Source organism: Hylobates moloch, unplaced genomic scaffold, assembly GCF_009828535.3.
Source record: "Hylobates moloch isolate HMO894 unplaced genomic scaffold, HMol_V3 SCAFFOLD_12, whole genome shotgun sequence".
NCBI classification, from domain to species: Eukaryota; Metazoa; Chordata; class Mammalia; order Primates; family Hylobatidae; genus Hylobates; species Hylobates moloch.
Window position 1 is genome coordinate 95437046 of NW_026652287.1, and position 23552 is coordinate 95460597.

At 40.3% G+C, this 23552-nt stretch overlaps 1 protein-coding gene and 1 long non-coding RNA gene across 6 annotated transcripts in view; one reads left to right on the top strand and one right to left on the bottom strand.

The window, feature by feature from the left end:
- Nucleotides 1-1538: 1538 nt before the first annotated feature.
- Nucleotides 1539-23552, bottom strand: part of USP44 (ubiquitin specific peptidase 44) — a 29161-nt gene continuing 7147 nt past the window's right edge. For 2 of the 4 annotated variants that reach the window (XM_058424748.1, XM_032170936.2), the window contains exons 2-6: nucleotides 16982-18482; nucleotides 13244-13439; nucleotides 9353-9461; nucleotides 5681-5886; nucleotides 1539-3343 (exon numbers count right to left, since the gene is read on the bottom strand). In XM_058424748.1, the coding sequence (XP_058280731.1) occupies nucleotides 3144-3343; nucleotides 5681-5886; nucleotides 9353-9461; nucleotides 13244-13439; nucleotides 16982-18412 (2142 nt within the window). In that variant the 5' untranslated portion in view covers nucleotides 18413-18482 and the 3' untranslated portion in view covers nucleotides 1539-3143. Of the gene's footprint in view, nucleotides 3344-5680; nucleotides 5887-9352; nucleotides 9462-13243; nucleotides 13440-16981; nucleotides 18483-19283; nucleotides 20619-23552 lie in introns of those variants that run through there. The other 2 variants (XM_032170935.2, XM_032170937.2) reach the window with 2 other exon arrangements.
- Nucleotides 5880-20956, top strand: LOC131380717 (uncharacterized). Of its 2 annotated transcripts, XR_009208831.1 has the most exons (4): nucleotides 5880-6651; nucleotides 7114-8156; nucleotides 8799-8896; nucleotides 20748-20956. It is a non-coding gene; the product is annotated as an uncharacterized LOC131380717 (long non-coding RNA). The 2 variants fall into 2 exon arrangements; XR_009208830.1 differs by lacking the exon at nucleotides 7114-8156.

Sequence of the window (23552 nt, forward strand, 5' to 3'; positions counted from 1 at the left end):
ACTACTGATTAACAAATTGCTTGAATTCTTATATGTAAATAATTTTATGGGAATGTTCCATCATCATTTCTAAATCGTTTATATACCAAGGTAGCCTTAATTTGTATGTTTCAGTACAGTGAGATTTTATTGCCTCTGGGATGCTGTTTAGTTTTTATTTTGTTGAACGTTTTTATCCTAGGAAGAGAAACCTATGACTTGTGTACCTAGATCATCTGTTACATTAAAAAGCTGCTCTTTCAGCATTAGAGCTATAAATGAATGTTATCTTGTGGGGAAACAACCTAGGTTTTAGCTGTATGAGCTATGTTTATTATGGTGCTAATGTTCAATAGCCACATTTGACTAATTTCTCCATTCTCTGTGATGCTGTGGCTAGCAGCAGAGCTCGCCAGTTCATGCCTGGACATACTGTCAGGGCTGGGCCCTCCAGCTAGCTCCTTTGGGGTTGAGTCCATATCTTTTTGATGTGGAAGTATAAAGCGAGTATCTTGATTTCTAAACCCAGCAATTTTACAATTGCCCTTTATGAGTGAAGACTTTTGGAGCTTTTAAAGACCTTGGCAGTCATGATCTCAAACCAATTAGGAGCTCCAAGCTCCCTTCCCAGGTAACTGTTGGGAGCAATGGCATCACTGTATGCCCTTGTAATGGCTGGAAGGGACATGATCTTGTAAGTAGGAAAGCTGTCACTTAAAACTGTATTGTTTGCTTATTAGCCATGTATCTCTTAAAATTTTGTTATGTTTACAACGATGTACCTTATTGGCAACAAGTTATTAGTTTGATGTTTAACAATAGTGCCTTTTAGTAAATTATTTTACAACTAAAACATGTTGTTTTTTGTTAGATCAACTTAGCAGAATGTAGACGTCCATGTTGAGATTTAAGATAAATAGTAAGAAATCTAAGTTTCTGTTTATTGTTTAGGTTTTAATTTTATTGTTGGTATTTTGAGACCTTTTTCATACTAAAATTTAGTGGACAGTACTACAGATTTCCCAGACCCCCCAATAATATCCCCCTTCTCCAAGCCTCTCCCCATAGGTGTTAGTTTTAAGGGATTAAAAAGTAAAGGGCTAAGTCACTTTTTCTCTCTCTCTCTCTCTCTCTTTTTTTTTTAGACAATCTTGCTCTGTCGCCCAGGCTGGAGTGCAGTGGCGCAATCTCAGCTCACTGCAACCGGGTTCAAGCTATTCTCCTGCCTCAGCCTCCCGAGTAGCTGGACTACAGATAAGTGCTACCACATCTGGCTAATGGTTTTTTGTATTTTTAGTAGAGGTGGGGTTTCACTATGTTAGCCAGGGTGGTCTCGGTCTCCTGACCTTGTGATCCGCCCGCCTCAGCCTCCCAAAGTGCTGCGATTACAGGCATGAGCCACAGTGCCCGGCCTCTTGTGTATTTTTATATTGAAATAAGTACAAGCAACGATACCAATACAAATAGTTCAGGAGTTTTTACAATTCCATTAAAATGACGTGCTAAAATGTATAACGTTAAAAATAGTCCTTGAAATTAGAAAAGAGTAGACTCTGGTCTCTTGACCACGTAAATTTTTAATGAGGTATTGAGTGTGTAACAGTTGAGGTAACAACTTGCATAGGTATTATGAACAATTTTAGACATAGCCATTTAATATTCCAGATGTATTTTTGGCACAAATGATTTGTCTGTTCAGTGATAAAAGTCTCATTGCATTTCACTATCAGCTAACCCAGATGACTTGTTTTGTGAAATTTAAGAAAATTTACTAGTAGAGATCTCTTTCAAGTTTGTACTTACAGATGATCACTAGTGGTGAACAGCATTCGACAGAATATTATCTTTCAATATGACTTCAACCTGCAAATAAACCCACTTATTAAAAAAGGATACATGATCTTCCTGTGGTTAACAAAGCTTACATAGCTGGTCTACAGAGATTAGTTGATTCTACCCTCTCCGAATAAGATAAAGTTAGCAACAACAGGACTTTAAAGAAATCCAGTGAGATTATCAGAGAAGAACAAAAAGAGTGACTCACACTGTATATTTTTTTTTTTTTTGCAAGTTTAGATAGCTTTTAATTTTTTTTTTTTTTTTTTAATGCTCAGGGCCAGTGTTTTAAGAGGCTCCTAACTAGCAGTCACATAATCCTAGCAAGAGTAAATCAAGCTTTAGTTATTTAGGAGAATGAGATGCTAGACATAATAGTCCGGTTGCCAATTTTGAACACTTACCTTTTCTGCCCTATAATTTTTTCTCTTCAAGACTCTTTATTCCTTTGAACTAAAAAATATATATAAAGTTTTAAGAGATCTAATGTCATCAGACATTATAAAATGAACTCATACCCAAGGTAAACGATTTGAATAACATCATACACTAGTTTGCTAAATTCAGACTTTTTATGACTGCTTAATTATTAGACTTCTGGACAAACCTGTTTGCTGCCAGACAAAAATCATAAATCCCAGCCATCATTTTTTCATGTCCATAGTTCCAGAGTTCACTTAAATATACTATTTGTAAAGCTGCCATTTTCATTTATAGTTTGACTATGCCAAATAGCAATTACTAAAACAATTTTGGGGTTACATTAACCAAAATAATGTCTATTACAAGGCCTGTTAACACACAAAGCCTCAGAAATACCAGTGAGTGTGACTGAAGAACATTTAGGTGATACCTTGACATGTCACTTCAATAACTCCAAGGGGCAAGGTAACTTCAATATACAAATGAAAGACTATTAGTGACCAAAGTAGAGTCTAATTTTCATCTATTAAGAATTTGTATAGAAAATACCTGAAAAAGATACATGTATATAAAATGATGCCACTTGAACTTTGTTGGTAGAAGATTGCACAAGTTCATGATCTGAGCCAATTAAGACATAAAAATATAAAAGAGATAACAGTCTGAGGTAAACACCAAAAGTTTAAAACTCCAAATATTTGAAGAAAGTAGTTACCTTCAGTTGATACACACATTTATACTTTGTAAAAAAAAAAAAAAAAAAAAAAAAAATTGTAGCTAGATATAAAATGTATAAATGTAGTGTACACCGATTCACAAGAAAACAACAATGAAGTTTAAAATGGTACATCAGTCTTTTAAAAAGTATATATAAATCACAGGAAGAAAACCCCATTGTCTTTGGATCAGCTAAGGATTTCATTAGACGAGGTATCAGCATCTTCATTGGGATGTTGGCTCCCCAACAGGAGCTCTGGAGGCAAAAGTTTAGCATATCCATTCTCAGTAACTCGTTGGGTATAAAACAAGATATAAGCTTGAGCCTTGCATACTTCATCCATGGTGCACATGCTTAGCTTGGAATCATTGCAGTGTACCCAGAACCCTAGAGTGAAGCACAGAAATACATTTATGAAGGGACTTTAGAAAATTCTAGTATGAAAGGCATTGAGTGGGAAGCTTTTTCTGAAGGGAAAATAATTTTCTAGCCAATTCATTTTTCTTTAACGAGAAATACAGTTTGGGAAGTGTTATCCTGGAATTATCTACCTTTATTCTAGAAGTAGCTTAAGTTTTTCATAGCATGTGACTGATGAGAGTACCTGACACTATTTATTCCTTGTGTAAATCTACCAGTTAATGCTTTTGCCACTAATCATACAGGATGATCATCCTTAATTCCAAAATCTGACCAGGCGTGGTGGCTCATGCCTGTAATCCCGGCACTTTGGAAGGCCAAGGCAGGCAGGTCACCTGAGGCCAGGAGTTAGAGACCAGCCTGGCCAACATGGTGAAGCCCCGTCTCTACTAAAAATACAAAAATTAGCGGGGCATGGTGGTGCACGCTTGAAGTCCCAGCTACTCAGGAGGCTGAAGCAAGAGAATGGCTTGAACCTGGGAGGCGGAGGTTGCAGTGAGCAAGGATCGCGTAGCTGCCCTCCAGCCTGGGTGATAGACTGTCTCAAAAAAAAAAAACTACCAAACCAAAACTTTTTGTGCCAACATGATGTCATAAGTAACCCTGAACACATTTTTTTCCAACTGTATTGTTTTTTACTATGAAACTTATGTGCACATAAGTATAATGCACTTACATACATTACATGCACATAAGTATGCTAATGACTGCTTATCATTAGCATATAAATCAGCCAGGAATTATCGTGATGCCAAACCACCAGACTGTCCATGAGTGGCTGAGATAGTGACACCTTTGTTTGCTGATTGCTCAGTGTACACAAACTTTGTTATATGCACTCTGTTAATGAAACTGTTTCATCATTTACAGTGTTGTATAAAATTATCTTTAGGCTATGGGTACAAGGTGTATATGAAGCAAACGAATTTCATGTCTAAACCTGGGTCTCATCCCTACAATACCTCATAATGTCTATGCAAAAAAATCCAAAATTCAAAACGCTTATGGTCCCGAGCATTTCAGACAAGGGTATACTCAATCTGTATTAAAAAGCAAATTGGGTTGGGCATGGTGGCTCACGCCTGTAATCCCAGCACTTTGGGAGACCAAGGCTCACAGATCACTTAAGGCCAGGAGTTCAAGACCAGCCTAGCCAACATGGTGAAACCCCATCTCTACTAAAAATACAAAAATGAGCCAGGCGCAGTGGTGCACACCTGCAATCCCAGCTACTCGGGAGGCGGAGGTTGCAGTGAGCCGAGATCATGCTGCTGCACTCTAGCCCAGGGGAAAGAGTGAGACTGTCTCAAAAAAAAAAAAAAAAAAAAAAGCCAATAGTGTACAACTAACTTGGTAGTTTTTGGTAGTTCAGTGTTGAGTTAGCTTGGTGGATTATCGGGCTTCTCGTCCTCACCTCTCTTTTTCTGTTTGGGGTGTGTTGGGTGGAGGTGGGGAGTTGGAGGTTCATTCTGTGTTCAACAGTTAAGTATCAAAAGGGGAAGTAAGGCTGGGTGCGGTGGCTCATGCCTATAATCCCAGCACTTTGGGAGGCCGAGGCAGGCACATCACGAGGTCAGGAGATCGAAACCATCCTGGCTAACACGGTGAAACCCCGTCTCTACTGAAAACACAAAAAATTATCCGGGCGTGGTGGCACATGCCTGTAGTCCCAGCTACTTGGGAGGATGAGGCAGGAGAATGCTTGAACCTGGGAGGCGGAGGTTGCAGTGAGCCGAGATCGTGCCACTGCACTCCAGCCTGGGTGACAGAGCGAGACTCCATCTCACAAAAAAAAAAAAAAAAAAAAAAAAAAAAGGGGAGGGGGGGAGTAAAAAATAAATTCTCAATCCAATCACTTTTGCTGGAACTAGACTATCCCAGAAGGCAGAAAATAAGTGAGTTTTGTATGTTAAACTTGAACGCAGTGTTTGTTCCAAATATCTGTGATCCCCTAGTTCATTAGGTACCCTATTTCTTTAACAAAATTACCTGAAGTAAACCAATAAACATATGATCTGCTTTTTGAATTGTGTCTTTAAGAAAAGTTAACACTCTGACTTTTAGTTAGCAACAAGACTATCCTCATTATTATATCCCTCCAGCCCTTAGTCAAAAGTACTGCAAAACCTACAGAAAATATTTCATGCATTAACTCTCAGTTTTTAGTACCTGCAGAGGTATTCTCCCTAAGAAAGTAAGTGGTCAAGTAGCTTTATGATTTAGTAGTCAATTTAGAAATTGGTTAAAGCCTGAACTCCAACCTCCAAGTCCAACCCAAGATAAAATACTTTTTCTTATCTATACCTCCTTCAGAATTATAGCAGTAGGCAGTGTAGTGCCCTGAGCCAAATCCTTTCCCATGGTGCATCACCACTGCAGACAAGTCATAGATAAAGCATTCTGGTCTGAGGGATTTCAGGGTCTCCCTGCAGCAATAGGGCTCCATGTTTAAGATTTCCTCAAAGCCAACATGAACACCAATCTTCTCTCGGTTATTACGTCCTGACCACCTGTGAACAAACCAGTGTAAAATTATCAACACAATTAAGGGAAAATAACCATGTACTAGGTCCAGACACTTGTAACAGATGACCCCAGGCAGCATGGAATACAAAGTATCATATGTAATATAAAATTATTTCAATGCTGAAGCTGGCTATAAATGGAGAAATTTTGGCTTATTTTGCCTTCATGTAGTTACATGATAATGTAGGAAAAAAAATTAACTTTTGGGAAAGTATTGCCTTATGGGGGCATTTATCCCCTAACAGGTAAAAGTCAAGGCCATGAAAGGGTTGGGAATTTTTTGTTTTTCGTTGTTTTTGAGTCGGAGTCTTGCTCTGTTACCTAGGCTGAAGTGCAGTGGTGCGATCTTGACTTACTGCAGCCTCTGCCTCTCAGGTTCAAGCCATTTTCCTTCTGGGACTGCAGGTGTGTGCCATCACGCCCAGCTAATTTTCGTATTTTTAGTAGAGACAGGACTTCACCATGTTGGCCAGGCTGGTCTTGAACTCCTGACCGCAAGTGATCTGCCTGCCTTGGCCTTCCAAAGCGCTGGGATTACAGGTGTGAGCCACTGTGTCCAGCCCCACCAAAGGGTTTTTAATTCCTTATTGTCTTGCCAGGATATGAAGAGGGTTATCCCAGATAGGAGCTACAATCTGGATCTTTCTTGGCCAAGTATGGAGGAAAACAAAACAGCCCACCTCTATTTCCTCAGAACACTTCAGAGCTTTTCAGACTAAAACAACAGGAACTGTGTCCCCTCGCTGTGTGTAAGTCAGCACAACCGCCCATTGGTGACAGAACTGAAAGAATGCCCTTATCCTGTCATTTTCTGTCTGCTGGTCATACTTCACATTACTGGATCTCAGCATGGCAATGTGTTTATCGATACGCATAATGAGTTGGTGCTACGAGGGGAAAATAATGTAATGTGGTAGTTCAAGAGATTATAATCCAGTTTGGGGTAGTATGGTACAGAGACAAGGCAGACATAGATAAAAATATAGTAGTAAAGTACTAAAACATGAGTTTCAGACAAATAACAGCAGGTAGAGAAGGGAGAGACAAGAACATAATTTTATGATGGAAAAAAAAATGTGAAAATGCTTAGTCCAGTGTAAAATGGCATGGAACTAAAGATGAACTATGCAAATCATGTTATCTGCTGGACCATAAGTCATATTCCAATCTCTCTGTGGGGTTGTGAAATATATATTTGGTTTTCCTTCCAGTTTCCTAAGATACATCTTCTAAAATTCTTGGAATCTCTGGAGTGATAAGAGTGTCTTGGCTGGCCGTGGTGGCTCCCGCCTGTAATCCCAGCACTTTGGGAGGCCGAGGCAGGTGGATCACCTGAGGTCAGGAGTTCAAGATCAGCCTGGCCAACATGGTGAAACCCCATCTCTACTAAAAATACAAAAATTAGCCAGGTGTGGTGGCGCATACCTGTAATACCAGTTACAGGGGAGGCTGAGGCAGGAGAATCGCTTGAACCCAGGAGGCAGAGGTTGCAGTGAGCCGAGATTGCGCCATTGCACTCCAGCCTGAGCGACAAGAGCGAAACTGTCACTCAAAAACAAAAAACAAGTGTGTCTTTTGTAAGCTAATGAGATAACTACTGGCTGGCAACCCCTAGATAGCTTCAGGATGTGGGCAAGTCACAGGAAAGACCCAGGAATGACTACAGGATGGGGACTTTCAGCTTCTTTCCAAACACTGCCCCCAACCCCCAAAGGGAATGGGGCTGAATGATGTAGTCAGTCATGCCTATGTACTGAAGCCTCCATAAAAACCCAAAAGGATGGGCTTCTGGAGCTTCCAGATAGCTAACTATGCTGAGGTCCCCGGAGGGTGGCACCCCCAGGGAGGGTGTGGAACCTATAAGCCCCTTCCCACAAGCCATGCCCTATACATGACTTCCATCTGGCTGTTCATATGGATCCTTGAAACTCTCCTTTGTAATAAACGGGTAAACACAAAGGTTTCCCTGAGTTCTGTGGGGGCCCTCCAGCAAATTAATCAAACCAGGGGAGCGGCTTGTGGGAATCCCATTAAATTTACAGTCAACGGGTTGGCCAGAATTTCCACAAACCTGGAGTTATGACTGGTGTCTGAAGTGGGGGTCAGTCTTGTGGGACTGAGCTCTCAATCTGTGGGATCTGATGCTACCTCCAGGTAGATGGTGTCAGAACTAAATTGAATTAGAGGACACCCAGCTCACGTCTGCTGCAGAACTGATGACTTGCTTGGTGGGGAGAAATCTCCTACACATTTCGTAAGCAGAGGTCACATTCGTATTCTCTGTTGTAAGAGTATGGTAGGAGAAACTGAGTTCGGCTTTTCCAATATCTCTCAGCCAGGTGCGGTGGCTCACGCCTGTAATCCCAGCACATTGGAAAGCTGAGGCGAGCAGATTGCCTGAGCTCAGGAGTTTCCAGATTAGCCTGGGCAACATGGCAAAACCCTGTCTCTACCCCCAAAAAAAAGAAAAAAAAGAGAGAGATACAACAAACTGATAAAGAACAATAAGATAATACTATACCCAAAATTCATAATGGTTTGCTTCTGAAGAGGGGAAAGGAACAAGATTGACAGGCACACACAGGGGACATCAAAGGTATTAGAAATATTCTGCCAGGCACGGTGGCTCACGCCTGTCATCTCAACATTTTTCTTTTTTTTTCTTGAGACAGAGTCTCGCTCTGTCACTCAGGCTAGAGTGCAATGGCATGATGTTGGCTCACTGCAACCTCTGCCTCCAGGGTTCAAGCGATTCTCCTGCCTCAGCCTCCCAAGTAGCTGGAATTACAGGCATGTGTCACCACGCCTGGCTAATTTTTGTATTTTTATTTTTATGTTTATGTATGTATGTACGTACATATGTATGTCTGAGACGGAGTCTCACTCTGTCGCCCAGGCTGGAGTGCAACGGCGTGATATCGGCTCACTGCAACCTCTGCCTCCCAGGTTCAAGCGATTCTCCTGACTCAGCCTCCCGAGCAGCTAGGATTACAGGTATGCGCCACCATGCCCGGCTACATTTTTGTATTTTTAGTAGAGATGGGGTTTCACCATGTTGGCCAGGCTAGTCTCGAACTCCTGACCTCAGGTGATCCACCTGCCTCGGCCTCCCAAAGTGCTGGGATTACAGGCGTGAGCCACCTTGCCCGGCCAGCAATTTGGGAGGCCAAGGTGGGTGGATCGCTTGAGCCCAGGAGTTTGAGACCAGCCTGGGCAACATGGTAAAACCCTATCTCCAGCCTAGGTGACAGAGTGAGACTCAATCTCTAAATAAATAAATAAATAAGCAAATGTAAGTCATTTACTAGCCAAGTATATGGTATTAAAAGTTAATTCATTTGTCAGAAAGGTGATTAAAGTAAGGGGAAAAAATTATAACATGCATTCTTTAAGTTTTGAAGCATTATAAGCACAAGGAATGATCACTTTGCAACTGGTCCTACTACAGACCTGAATCGTTTGAGGTGCAGTCTGAGAACCTGAGGTAGGTGGCATATCATAAGTTGTTTCTGGGCTTCTGTGAGTACAACTGGTTTGGAGGAAAACCTTCTACGCTTTGCTGTAACATCAAAGAAAGAATAAAAATCAAATTTAATTTAAAGATGCAGGGAAAAGCTGAGTGAACCTTCTTTTTAATTAAGTCAGAAATGAAAAGTATCTACTGTGTTCCAGGCATTGTACTGTGCTAGAGATACAGACATGGGCTTTGCCCTCGAGAAACTCATGATCCACAATTAAACAAAAAACTTATGAGCTAGTCAAGTTAGACAGATCTGTAATCAAGTACATGATTTAATAATAATCTTGCATATAATGTAATAGAACAAAGTATACTGCTATAATATATTTATTTATTTATTTATTTATTTAGAGACAGAGTCTCACTCTGTTGCCCAGGCTAGAGCACAGTGGCACGACCTCGGCTCACCACAACCTCCACCTCCTGGGTTCAAGCAATTCTCCTGCCTCAGCCTCCCGAGTAACTGGGACTATAGGTGTGCACCACCACGCCCGGCTAATTTTTGTATTTTTAGTAGAGACGGGGTTTCACTATGTTGGCCAGGCTGGTCTCGAACTCCTGACCTCGTGATCCACCTGCCTCGGCCTCCTAAAGTGCTGGGATTACAGGTATGAGCCACTACACCCAGCCATAATAATATTTTTAAATGGAACTGGCTATACCAATTAATAGGAAAAGTTACAACATTCCCTAAACATTTTAATATACATTTTCCAAACTCTTAATTTAAAAGTTGGTGGTCAAAATATTTTAAAAAGAAATAAGAAAAAAAAAAGTGTGTGGTCAGTTCATTTACTTAGGCTAGTCAGAAACCCAGAGGAAGGTCCTGATTGCCTAGAACATCCCTCCACTTTTCCTGGGACCACCCCAGCCCTGGTCAATGGCCTAGGAAAGCAGGACTTTACCAGCTCTGAGGCCTCCCTCACTTAAGCGTTTTGCTTTTGCTCTTTTAGCACTAGATCTTAGACAGCTGGAACTCAGGATTCTTCTCATTGTCCCTTCTGCTTCCCTAGAGGTCCATCTATGGACTGTCCTGCAGCTGGGCCATCGGCTACAGTTTGTTCCTGATGTCCAGGAGCTATCCTTCAACTTGTACACCAGCTCCAACTCCAGCCATGGCAGCAGCTGCTTCTCATGTGGGAAGCAGGCTCAGTCCACCATGAAGCTGAGCTCTAAGCCACCTTCACTGGCCTTTCTTCCAGGTGTCTGACCCTGCGATCCACTTATCTGGCTGCTGTTGAATGTCCTGGACCTACCTCTGGATTGTCTCCTAGCACATCCGGTCCAAGGGTAGCCAGATAGGGGATGTCAGCTCCTCGGCGTATAATTGTAAACGTTTGCATTGCTGTGTTAAAGCAGCTCTTTTAGGCCTGTATTTGGTAGCTTTAGTAAACATATAGAAATTTGCTATAAAACCATATTCTGCATTTATAACATCACCCCCAAATTTGGTGATGAAAGCATTTGGGACTCATCACATTTATGTCCAAGAAAAAATAATACTTCATTCATAACAACTTTGACAAAGATTTATTTTTTAAAAAAACCTTATAAATTTAAGGCTACTTTATGTGTTCACATTAGACAGCACTCAGAAAAAAATGTTAAAGTCATTCCAGGAAACCATCAATTGATATAACATTTCTTCAATGTGGGAATATCCTATTTTTTGTTTATCTTAAAAGTTTAGTATCTAAAGCCTTAGAATCTATTTGCGAGATAGGGAAATTAGGGAGAATACCTGAAAAAATATATACAGTATAGTATAAACTAGTATAACTATAGCATAGTTTACTGTATAGTATACTATACTACACTATATGTTTATACTATATATATAGTATAAATACTAAGATGCTATGTAAGTATATCTTATTCTTTTTTTAAATTTCAATAGGTTTTTGGGGAACAGGTGGTGTTTGGTTACATGAATAGTTCTGTAGTGGTGATTTCTGAGATTTTGGTGCACCCATCACCCAAGCAGGGTACACTGTACCCAATTGCGTAGTGTTTTATCCCTCACCCCCTCCCACCCTCTCCCCTGAATCTGTAAAGTCCACTGGATCATTCTTTTTTTTTTTTTTTTTTTTTTTTTGAGACAGAGTCTCGTACTGTCGCCCAGGCTGGAGTGGAATGGCGTGATCTCGGCTCACTGCAACCTCCCCCTCCCGGGTTCAAGTGATTCTCCTGCCTCAGCCTCTTGTGTAGCTGGGATTACAGGCGCACGCCACCATGCCCAGCTAATTTTTGTATTTTTAGTAGAGATGGGGTTTCACCATGTTGGCCAGGCTGGTCTCGAACTCCTGACCTCAGGTGATCCGTCCGCCTCAGCCTCCCAAAATGCTGGGATTACAGGTGTGAGCCACCGCGCCCGGCCCACACTCGATCATTCTTATGTCTTTGCATCCTCGTAGCTTAACTGCCACTATATATACACATTGACAGAGGAGATAAAGACACAGTAGATCTTTTTGTGTGAACAGAGGCTTGTTCTGTCACCCAGGCTGGAGTGCAGTGGCACGATATTGGCTCACTGCAACCTCTGCCTCCTGGGTTCAAGAGATTCTCCTGCCTCAGCCTCCCAAGTAGCTGGGATTATGGATGTGCTACACCACACCCGGCTAATTTCTATATTTTTAGTAGAGATGGGGTTTCGCCATGTTGGCCAAGCTGGTCTTGAACTCCTGACCTCAAGCGATCCACCTGCCTTGGCCTCCCGAAGTGTTAGGATTACAGGCGTGAGCCACCGCACCTGGCCAACACAGCAGATCTGATGTGGTTTTACACACCATTTCCTTGGAGGAAGATGCTTCTTTTTTTGTTTTGTTTTTCTTTTTTCTTTTCTTTTTTTTTTTTTTTGAGACAGAGTTTCACTCTTGCTCAGGCTGGAGTGCAGTGGTGCAATCTCAGCTCACTGCAATCTCTGCCTCCTGGGTTCAAGCAATTCTCCTGCCTCAGCCTCCCGAGTAGCTGGGATTACAAGTGTGTGCCACCACGCCCAGCTAATTTTTGTATTTTTAGTAGAGACGGGGTTTCACCACATTGGCCAGGCTGGTCTTGAACTACTGACCTCGGGTGATCTGCCCACCTCAGCCTCCCAACGTGCATAGGATTACAGGCGTGAGCCACCGCGCCCGGCTAAAGACACTTCTCTTTAATTGAAGTGTCTGTTTCACCCCCAGTGTCAGGTTCCTGTGCTCTCCCCTCTTAGAGCACTTATCATAGTGGATCCTGTCTATCTGCCTCCTCCATTAGGAATGTGAGCACCTTGACAGTATATAACCTCTATCTACAGACACTGGGAATAACTAACACAGAAGAGACAGTGCATGGTTTTGAATAAATCTTTGTTTTGATGAAGCCAGTCTCCACATCCAAATAATATATGCAGCAGTCCTGCATATACTATTTCCTATTTTATGTATATAGACACACACACATACATTTATCTACATATCATTTTGATATGTAGCAAAAAAAAGCTCATAAAGCAAGTGTTTCATTCACACTACATGACATGCTTTCCTTTCATTATTCCTCTTCACTACTTTATTTGGTCCACATATCATATTTAAACTTGTTATGAATCTTCTGTCTCCAAAATTGTCTAGAAGATCAGAAACAATTTAAATTCCATCAATATGGCCAAACAAATGCATAGTTCGTAAATGCCAGTTATAAAGTGAAAATGTCTGTTTCTTTTGACGAACTGAAAAAAAGTTCATTTTCATAAATGCTAAAGATTTCTTTCAGCTTCCTCTCAACTGCGTTTCTCTTTATCATTCCTAGGAAAGCACCAAGAACACACCATCTTTACTCACAGTTACACTGGTCACATACGTAGATTTTTCCTCCTAAAGCTTCAGTTTCTGTAAATTTGGCCAACATTTCAGTAACCAGACATGGCTGGGAAGCAATATCTTTTCCACTGCATTGATATCTTTCTGGAAACTCCAATGACAAGTCCCAGAAAGGTTCTATGGTATTTGATTTGTTGTCACATGCAAGACATGTAACCTGCAAATGAGAATATGAGTTCCTAAGATTATAATCTTTCCATCAAAACATTAACCCTTTTCACTAGAGGTCACTGCCACTAAATAAACTTTTCTCATGAAAATGCACCATTAGAATTCTGAATAATCTGCCTGTTTCTCTTTCATCTTTTTTTTTTTGAGATGGAGTCTTGCTCTGTCCCCAGTGCTAGGGTGCAATGGTGCAATCTCGGCTCACTGTAACCTCTGGCTCTTAGGTTCAAGCGATTCTCCTGCCTCAGCCTCCTGAGTAGCTGGACTACAGGTGCCAGCTACCACACCCAGCTAATTTTTCTATTTTTAATAAAGACAGGCTTTCGCCATGTTGGCCAGGATGGTCTTGAACTCCTGACTTTAGGTGATCCGCCCACCTCGGCCTGCCAAAGTGCTGGGATTACAGGCGTGAGCCACTACGCCCGGCCTCTCCTTCATCTTTTGCTGATTTTTCTTCCTAACCCCAAATCCTATAACCTCTTAACTCAATCCAATCTTAACCACATTACAAGTAAAATACTATCTTTTTTGAGGCCCTGACAACTGATAATTTCAAAAGACAAGATATATGACATAAATGATCATGTCATACTCCTACTTAAAGCAAACATCACATTAAAATCCCCATCCACAGAAAACATGAAAAACATGGAGCTGTTTTAACAACTTACATAGGCAATGTAGCAACCAGAAAGGAAATGAATAGCAACTTCAGTGAAACATTCAGCAGGATTTAATGCCAACAAACACTGCACATAATTAAAGACAGACTCCATGAACTAACAATTCACATATGATATATTATAAAGAACCTCTTTCATACAAGCTATAGTCCTGGCACAGGCAACAAAATAAAGAAGCCAGTTCTAATACAGATTTTAGATTTCACAAATTGACACAAAGAACTCTCCTGGCTTTTATAGTCTAAGGACTCAGTAGTGCCAGGGCCAGACATTTTGAGAATTTTCTTGAATTAAACAAAAAAAAACAAAAACAAAGGCAAAAACACACAAAAAGCCATCCCAGTCTGAGTGTGGTGGCTCATGCCTGTAATCCCAGCACTTTGAGAGGCCAAAGTGGGAGGACTGCTTGAGCCCAGGAGTTTGAGACCAGCCTGGACAACACAGTGAGACCTTGTCTCTATAAAAAAAATAAAAAATAGAAAGGAAAAGCCATTACAGCAACCAACTGTCTTAAATCTCCTGAGAACCAGTTCCCTAAGAGTGTATTAAAGAAAGAGAAGAAAAAGCTGGTACAGTAATTTTTATTAATTTCAAAATTCATTTATAAAGGAAAAAACAAGCACAAAGCCACTTTCATACTACTGGAAATATAGATAGATAGATAGATGATAGATAGATAGATAGATAGATAGATAGATAGATAGATGATAGATAGATAGATAGATAGATATAAAAGAAAAACACTTTCTGGAAAGAACTTTGTCACCAAGTATCAGAAGTCTTACTCTGACAAAGTCAGCTTCTAGGACTCTGTCATAAGGAAATCAGAAAATTAACTGATGACATTATAATAATGAAAAAAATTAAAAACAGTCAACAATAGGGGAATGGTTAAGTTATGGTATAAACATATGATGTGGCCAGGCGCATTGGCTCACGCCTGTAATCCCAGCACTTTGGGAGGCCGAGGCAGGCGGATCACAAAGTCAGGAGATCGAGACCATCCTGCCTAACATGGTGAAACCCCGTCTCTACTAAAAATACAAAAAATTAGCCGGGTGTGGTGGCGGGTGCCTGTAGTCCCAGCTACTTGGGAGGCTGAGGCAGGAGAATGGCATGAATGAACCCGGAAGGCGGAGCTTGCAGTGAGCCGATATCGCACCACTGCACTCCAGCCTGGGCAACAGAGCGAGACTCCATCTCAAAAAAACAAACAAACAAAAAACCAACATATGATGTTAAATAGCAGAAATATACCAAAAAAACACAAAAAAATTATGAACATTGAAATGTTTTGAAAAGAATGATGAAATATTTTTAATTACTGGAAAATCATTACAATATTAAATCAGAAAAGCAGATAAATGCAAAATGACCAATTATGGGAAAAAATATGTATATATGTGCAGGAGAAAAAAAGACTAGAAGATATACCAAAATATTAATAGTTTTACCTATGGATTGTGCGGTTATAGGATTAGAGAATGATTTTTCTTTTCTTCTATACAGATTTCCTATATTATATAGGTTTCCTGCAACTATATGTTGCACTCTGTAACAGTATATTTTAAAACTTTTGCATAAAAGGGAAATGACAGAGAAAGATGGAGAAGTAAAATTGCAGTACAATTCTTATTTGCTAATTGACACAAAGTCTTTGCATTTCTGAAACACTGAAAAATAAACTTCATAGATATTCCTTAAGAAGAATTACATCTCAAATACTTAAACAACATTGTAGGAAAGTATGCTATAAAAACAAAAGATGGCCTTATTACAATGAAAGTTGAACTGAAGAACAGAGGCAGGTGTGCAGGGGGAAGGAAATGACCTAAAAGCCTAATAGCCTCAGTTATAAAAAAAATTTTGTTTAAATCTGTGTGTTATGGGAAAGTAGAGAACCTTATGTCTATTAACAGTTCACCAATAAGTCCACTCAGTATAGAGAACCTTTACTTAGAAGATTCTGGTTTTATAGCCTACCTTATCATGACAAAGGAAACTTTTGAGTAGTAATTAAAATAAAGGAAAATAATTTAAGATTATTTTGGATGAAATCACATTTGTTTACCTTAAAATTTCCCTACCTACTTGTTAAAGCTCTCAGACCAGGATATAGGAAGTCCTCCAGGGCTACTCCTTGGTCCCTGAAATTGCTCAAGTGTGCACCACTTTCTTTCTTTGGGTTTTTTTTTTTCTGAGATGGAGTCTCGTTCTGTCACCCAGGCTGGAGTGCAATGGCGTGATCTCAGCTCATTGCAACCTCCACCTCCTGGGTTCAAGCGATTCTCCTGACTCAGCCTTCCAAGTAGCTGAGATTACAGGCGTCTGCCACCACATGCAGCGAACTTTTGTATTTTTAGTAAAGACGGGGTTACACCATGTTGGTCAGGCTGGTCTTGAACTCCTGACTTCAGGTGATCTACCTGCCTTGGCCTCCCAAAGTGCTGGGATTATAGGAGTGAGTCCCCGCGCCCGGCCATGTGCACCATTTTCATCCCGAGAATAGCAGCATCTTTAAATCCGTTCCCTCTGGGATTAAACCCTCCTCTTCTCAATCCCTCAGATAACGAATGTAATATTGGTAACCTAGAGAGCTCCGTCTCCTGATTTCTCCCTACCTCCAAAAGCTTTTGATACCATGGATGTAAAACTACTTCCAATGATTCAGGAAAGAAGGAATTGTAAATGAGTGAACTGATTTCTCTATACATATTTATAAAAACAATCTATTTTGACCTGAAAATGGTACTAGCTCAACACACTAGATGTACATAGAATATGCCTTTTTATAGGCTACACTTTATGAACTCCCCATGATGAAAATAAGATTTTAAAAAATCCATACCTGACTAAGAAGTTGTCCGTGAAAAATGTTATTTACAACATTCAGAACTTGTTTGATGAGTTTCCTTTGAGAAGTGGGGATAAGAGCTGGTAAACTGGTACCAGTTATCTCTAATTCACGTTGTATTTTATCTAAAAGTTCACAAAGAAATTCCTGAGCGTCTTGTTGGGCATAACCACGAAAGGCAGGAATGAGTCTCCACACTGAGTGTAGCATAGCAAATGGTGAGACCAACGCCCACTTTCCAGACCACATGACTTGGAACAAAGTATGCAATTCATGACAAAGAGAAATGTACTGTGAAGTTGGCTCCTTTGGCTGAATAAGTTCCATCTTTCTACTTTTTGATGCTCCACCACTTAGTCCTGACGACAGACTTGATTGTCTGGAGCGAACAAAACCTGTATCTTTTTCCTGACATTCATTCATTTGATATACTACCGTATCTGTGACTGGTGGATGCTTACAAGAAGATCTTGTCTTTTCGCTAGCAGTCATAGCTAGCCATTGGTTCAGATCAAGCTTTAAAAAACATTGTCGAAAAATAAGTAAATGACTCAACACCTGAAGAACAGAATTCATATAGCAAGTATTTCCCAAATTTCTCAATCCGGTTACACCAGGAGTTACTATTGGCCTTCGCTTAACTGAGGAGTCACTGACTTTTTGAGATCTTTCATTTTCCGAGGTAGAGAGTACTTTGTCTTTTGCAGGTGATGATGGCGTTTGTGCTGGCACCTGAACAGAGACTATTTCTATTATGGTCGACTGAGCGAACCCTTGTAAACGTAAACTCTTTCTTGGAGGCATACTTTCCAATTCTGCTTTAACTTGATACTCCAATTCTTGCCGTCTTTTCTTTACTTCTCTTTTTACTACTATTTTTTCCTGAAATGGTTCTTCTTGCTTTTTTCTTCCAATGGGTGATTGTTCAAACCATGTTCGAAAGATTTTACCCATTAGTATTCTTCTCCTGTGCCAAAGAGCAGTATACATTTGATCTTCATTTTGAAGCAGAGATTGGGCACTGTCATGTAAGAAATAAGAATAATCACTTGTACCCACGGACCGTACAAACCTCCCACTACGAGTTGTGCAGTGATAATTTTGACTTTTAATGGCACTTAATGTACTTCGTAGTAACTTCAGGTCTCCAGTTGCATTATCATTCAGAACATAATCATCACAAAGGTAACAAAAAACATACATCTCATTCACCTCCAACGCAACAGGATGACTGCTTTCTTGAAAGTGCTTGAGTGCATGCTCTTTGATATATCTTCCACAGGCAACGTGGGAGCAGCTAAGGCAAGCCCAAATGGACTCAGTTGTGTTGCAGTCCACACAGTGCCATTTCTGAGGGTTGAGGCTGGAATGGTCTTGAGCAAGCTGCAGCTCCCCAACATGTTTGCACTTATCCATTGCTAGCATTTATTTAGTCTAGCTGAGAAACGCATAATCCAAACAAGTCTCTGTTCACAACACTTGAAGCATCTGAAAACTAAACAGAACAATGTCAAGTGTTAATAACAAGACGCTAATATTTTTCATAAGATATTTTTCCCACGAACAATAAAGATTTGTGTCCTCTGCTCCCAATTTCTAGGCTGCTTATCATAATACCATTGGCAGTTCTCACATTTCCCTTTCTCTAGACTTCCCTAATCTCACATCCACCTTGCTCTGAAAGCACACACTTCACTTTCTCTAATGAATCGCCTTTAACTTTTGTTTTTAACTTTCTGCCACCATCTAGTGGTGAAAAATGGGTAGTAATCACTTTCCATTGAAATAGCTTAAGATCTATCCTTTTTACCCAGTAGTCTGAGGGGCAGTTTCCAAAACTGCATTCCTTTTTTTTTTTTTTTTGAGACGGAGTCTTGCTCTGTGACCCAGGCTGTAGTGCAGTGGTGCGATCTCAGCTCACTGCAACCTCTGCCTCCTGGGCTCACGTGATTGTTGTGCCTCAGCCTCCCGAGTAGCTGGGATTACAGGAGTGCACCACCACATTCAGTTAATTTGTTTTTCGTATTTTTACTAGAGACAGGGTTTCATCATGTTGCCTAGGCTGGTCTTGAACTCCTGAGCTCGGGTCATCTACCCACCTTGGCCTCCCAAAGTGCTGGGATTACAGGTGTGAACCACTGTGCCTGGCCCCTTTTCTTAAAGACTGGGGTTGGCAAGACCCAAATATATCTCACTAATATTTATAAACATTCCAAGCCTTATGCGGAGTTAATAAAGCATAACCAAAGATGAAAAGGTGAGTTTTAAGGCAGAAAAACGTAGGTTTGAATTGTACCTTTGCCACTCACTGTTAAATGTATGATTTTGAGCATATGTTTTAACTTCTCTAAACCATCTGTAAGAGAGGGAAAATCATACCAACTTCAATTGAATTGTTGAAGAACTGAGAGATAATATTTATCTGACACATGGTAAATGCTCAATAAATGGTAGTTTTAATTATAACTATAGTGAACAAATATTATTACCCTATTTAAATAAATCATATTATTCTATTTGATTACCATTAAACTTATTTTTTTCCATTTGGTAAATCAATAATTACCTTTAATTCATGGCTCTATAACATACTCTGAGGCCGAATAGACTTGACAGTTGGCTTTAGGGAAAGAAAGACAGAAGAGGAGAATGTGCTTTTGTATTTGAAGTCTCAGGAACGTACAAGGAAATAAAGAGAGAAAAAGAAAGAATATGAAGTGGGTGGCAATAAGCTTTTGTTACATTCTAGCAGGCCTAAACCTACCTGAAATTATAAGCTTATTTTTTAAAAAAAGCTTATGTGATTTTTGACACAGAATTTGTTCCTTTATCAGTTAAAGTCAGGAGCACTTCTGCTGTAAGTTATTTACATGTAATGAACAGAAATCTTATTTAAAAAGTCATGATCACAAAACACTTTTTTCATTGATTTAATACAAATCAAAGACAAATTTCAGGGTTTGGGTGGAGACCTAGTTACGGAACACTAAAAACACCCTATGTATCATGACCAAAGCATTAAATTTTTAGGGTAGCTGAAACTGTGAATATCAATGGTACCTGCAAGTGCCACCTCCAGGCCTTAGGAAAACTGCAAAAGCAGTTGATTTTTGGTTCCTTTCCACCTCTTTTTGTAAAATCTCATATTCATTCCTTAATTTTTAGGTATCAGGTACCGACCAGTCCCAGCTCTCACATGTTCATGTGTTTCTTTCTTTCTTTGCTTTTTTTTTTTTTTTTGAGACAGGGTCTTGTTCTGTCACCTAGGCTGGCCTGCAGTGGTGCAGTCTCAGCTCACTGTAACCTCCACCTCCCAGGTTCAAGCGATTCTCCCACCTCAGCGTCCTCGGTAGCTGAGACCACAGGCATGTGCCATTATGCCTGGCTAATTTTTGTATTTTGGGTAGAGAAATAGTTTCATCATGATGCCTAGGCTGGTCTCGAACTCCTGGCCTCAAGTGATCCACCCGCCTAAGCCTCCCAAAGTGCTAGGATTACAGGCATGAGCCACCGTGCCCAGCCCCCATTTCACACGTTTTAAGTGCACATTTTAAATTTACTTCTCTCTCTAAAAATTTCCGGAGGTTTAAAATCTGGTCAAATATGGTACTTTATTAGAAGACCTAGGATTTGACAACAGTTGCTAATGGTAAAATTGAGACATCAGTGATTAATATATTCCACTATCCCATATCTTTCTGTATGAGGCAAGAAACTTTACAGTCATCCTTGACTCTCTCTCTCTAAATCAATCCGTCAGGAAAAATGGTTGACTCTACCTTCAAAATATACTGAGGATCTGACTTAGTGCCTCTACTGCCACCAGCCTGATCCAAGCTACAATCAAGTCTTACCTGGATTACTGCAGTAAGGCTCCCAGATGGTCTCTCCACTTCTGTCCTTACTGCCACCAACAGTCTACTCTCAATGCACAGTAGCATGGTCTGCATCTAGACCTAAACAACCACTTTAGGGGATCCTTGCTGTGGCCCTCCTCTATTAATGTGTAGTCAGCAAGGCTAAGGGCATTGTGGCCACTTGAAGTCTGCACACACCAGTAATTCCCCTTCTAAGGCCACTCGCTGGTACCTGGGACTCAGAGAATTACTTGCCCCAATCATCCCCAAGCTTGCTTCTAGGGCCTATGAGCAACACAGAGCCACTGAAGAAATCTGTAGAGAAGAATGATATGATCAGATCTGTGGGTTACAGAGGGATCTGAATTACAAAGAGCTCTGGAGAAGGGACGAGTGATTAAGAGAGACTAGCAGTCCAGAAATTATAAGGAAATTAAAGCTGCAGGAGAATAGCAGCTTTGAAGAAGGGGGCAGAGGTAGAATTAGTGCTTAACAAACATTGGTTGAGAGAACTTACTCAATTTGGAGGTTAAGGGAAGAATCTAGGGCTCTGTATTACCTTTTATTCAAGATGATAAGATAAAGAATACAGAGAAAATTTAGTTAAACATGTTTCTGGCAAATCATAGAAAATAATTTTTATATTATTTTATTTTTTGAGACAGAGTCTCACTCTGTCGCCCAGGCTGGAGTGCAGTGGTGCAATCTTGGCTCACTGCAACCTTCACCTCCTGGGTTCAAGCCATTCTCCTGCCTCAGCCTCCTGAGTAGCTGGGATTACAGGCACACGTCACCATGTCCAGCTAATTTTTGTATTTTTAGTAGAGACGGGGTTTCACCATGTTGGTCAGGCTGGTCTTGAGCTCCTGACCTGGTGATCTGCCTGCCTTGGCCTCCCAAAGTGCTGAGATTACAGGCGAGAGCCGCCACGCCAGGCTGAAAATAATTATTAGTTCCACATCCTTGCAGAGATGAAGAAGGAAGTGCCAGCAAAAAAAGATCATTTCATTCCAAAATTTTAAAGACATAGAATGAGTTAACACTTTCAGAAAAGTCTCAACAGAAAAAAGCCTGGCTAGAATACATTTATTCTGAGGTTATCTCTGGGTAATGGGACTGCAAATTACTGTACTTTCTTTATTAATCTATACTTTTGAAATTGTAAAAATAACATATTTTAAATAAAAACAGCTCAGATAGCGTTAAGTATGTGCTAAATTGTACACTAGCCTTTTTACTCCTTTCTCTACTCTGCAAATAAATTCCCTTGAATACAAAAACAGTACCTGTTTCATTGAAGCTGTTGCTAAAAAATCTATTTAGATAATAACAAAGTACTTGACCTTCAAAGGGAAGTGGCATCTATAATTAAACACATCATTCTATTTGATACAAAATTGTGAAAAGGGTGAAATCTTGATTAGATGTCATCTATCTGAGAGACATCACAGTGGAAGAGAGGGATTACAGTAAAACGGTTAGTGAGCATACCCTGGAATCTAAATCCTTGACAGGATTTACTATGTGACCATAAATTATGTGCTACATACCTCAGTTTTCTTATCTGTAAAGTAACAGTGGTAATAATACCAATAGGGTTGTTGAGGGAATTAACTTAGAACTCCTGGCACTTAATAATATGGCCCTCAGTACATCTTAGCTGCCAATAAAATAATAATAAATTATTATTATAAATGCTAGTTTCCTTCTAGTTGATCGCTTTTAGCCAAGGATTCCTTCTTCTCAGCCAAATGTGTACTAAGCCCAACTAAGGTGCTAACAGATAAGATGTTAGCTAAGAACTAAGGTCTGACCTCTCCCAGGGGAATTTGCATTTTAAAACGGGGTCTCTCAAAGATAAAATCTTTTTAAAAATAGATGTGAAACCAGAATAGTGGAATGACAGATCACGAGATTAATATTTTAGGGCAGGGGGCCCACTTACCCTGTCTACTTATGAAAGAAATCAGTAAGGGGTAGACAACAGAGGCAAGGGCACGGCGGAAAGCAGGAGCTACAGAGCCAGGCTTCTGTTCCCAGAGATCTCCAGTAACTCAGACAGTAACTAGGGTATCCCCAAAGGGGCCTCATCACACAAAGATCTAAGAGCTTGGAGGAAAGAAAGGAGGATGGACACTTCCTATATTCCTCTACTGGGTTCAGAGCACCTCTTTTCATTTGCTAATCCACCGCTGTGAAGCTATGCATTAGCTCTGGCATCAGCAGATTGGATGTATGATTTCTGGCAGTATATTCATTTTAAAGAGGTATTACCTGACAAAACATTTTTATATCCCTCATGCAGATTCTGACAAAATATTACGTGTAGCAATATAATGCCATCTTACAAATAGGATGCTTGGAATGAAATCTATAAGGATTAAAACTATCTGTGCTGTAATTCTCACGCATTTAAAAAATGTTTCATACTCCAAATTCAAATTAGTAGCTATCAAATGGCTTTTTTTTTCTTTTTCTTTTTTCTCCAGTGTGACTTGTCAATGAAATGGCTTTTTTTTTTTTTTTTTTTTTTTTTGAGTCGGAGTCTCGCTCTGTCGCCCAGGCTGGAGTGCAGTGGCGCAATCTCGGCTCACTGCAAGCTCCGCCTCCCGGGTTCACGCCATTCTCCTGCCTCAGCCTCTCCGAGTAGCTGGGACTACAGGCGCCCGCCACCACGCCCGGCTAATTTTTTTGTATTTTTTGGTATT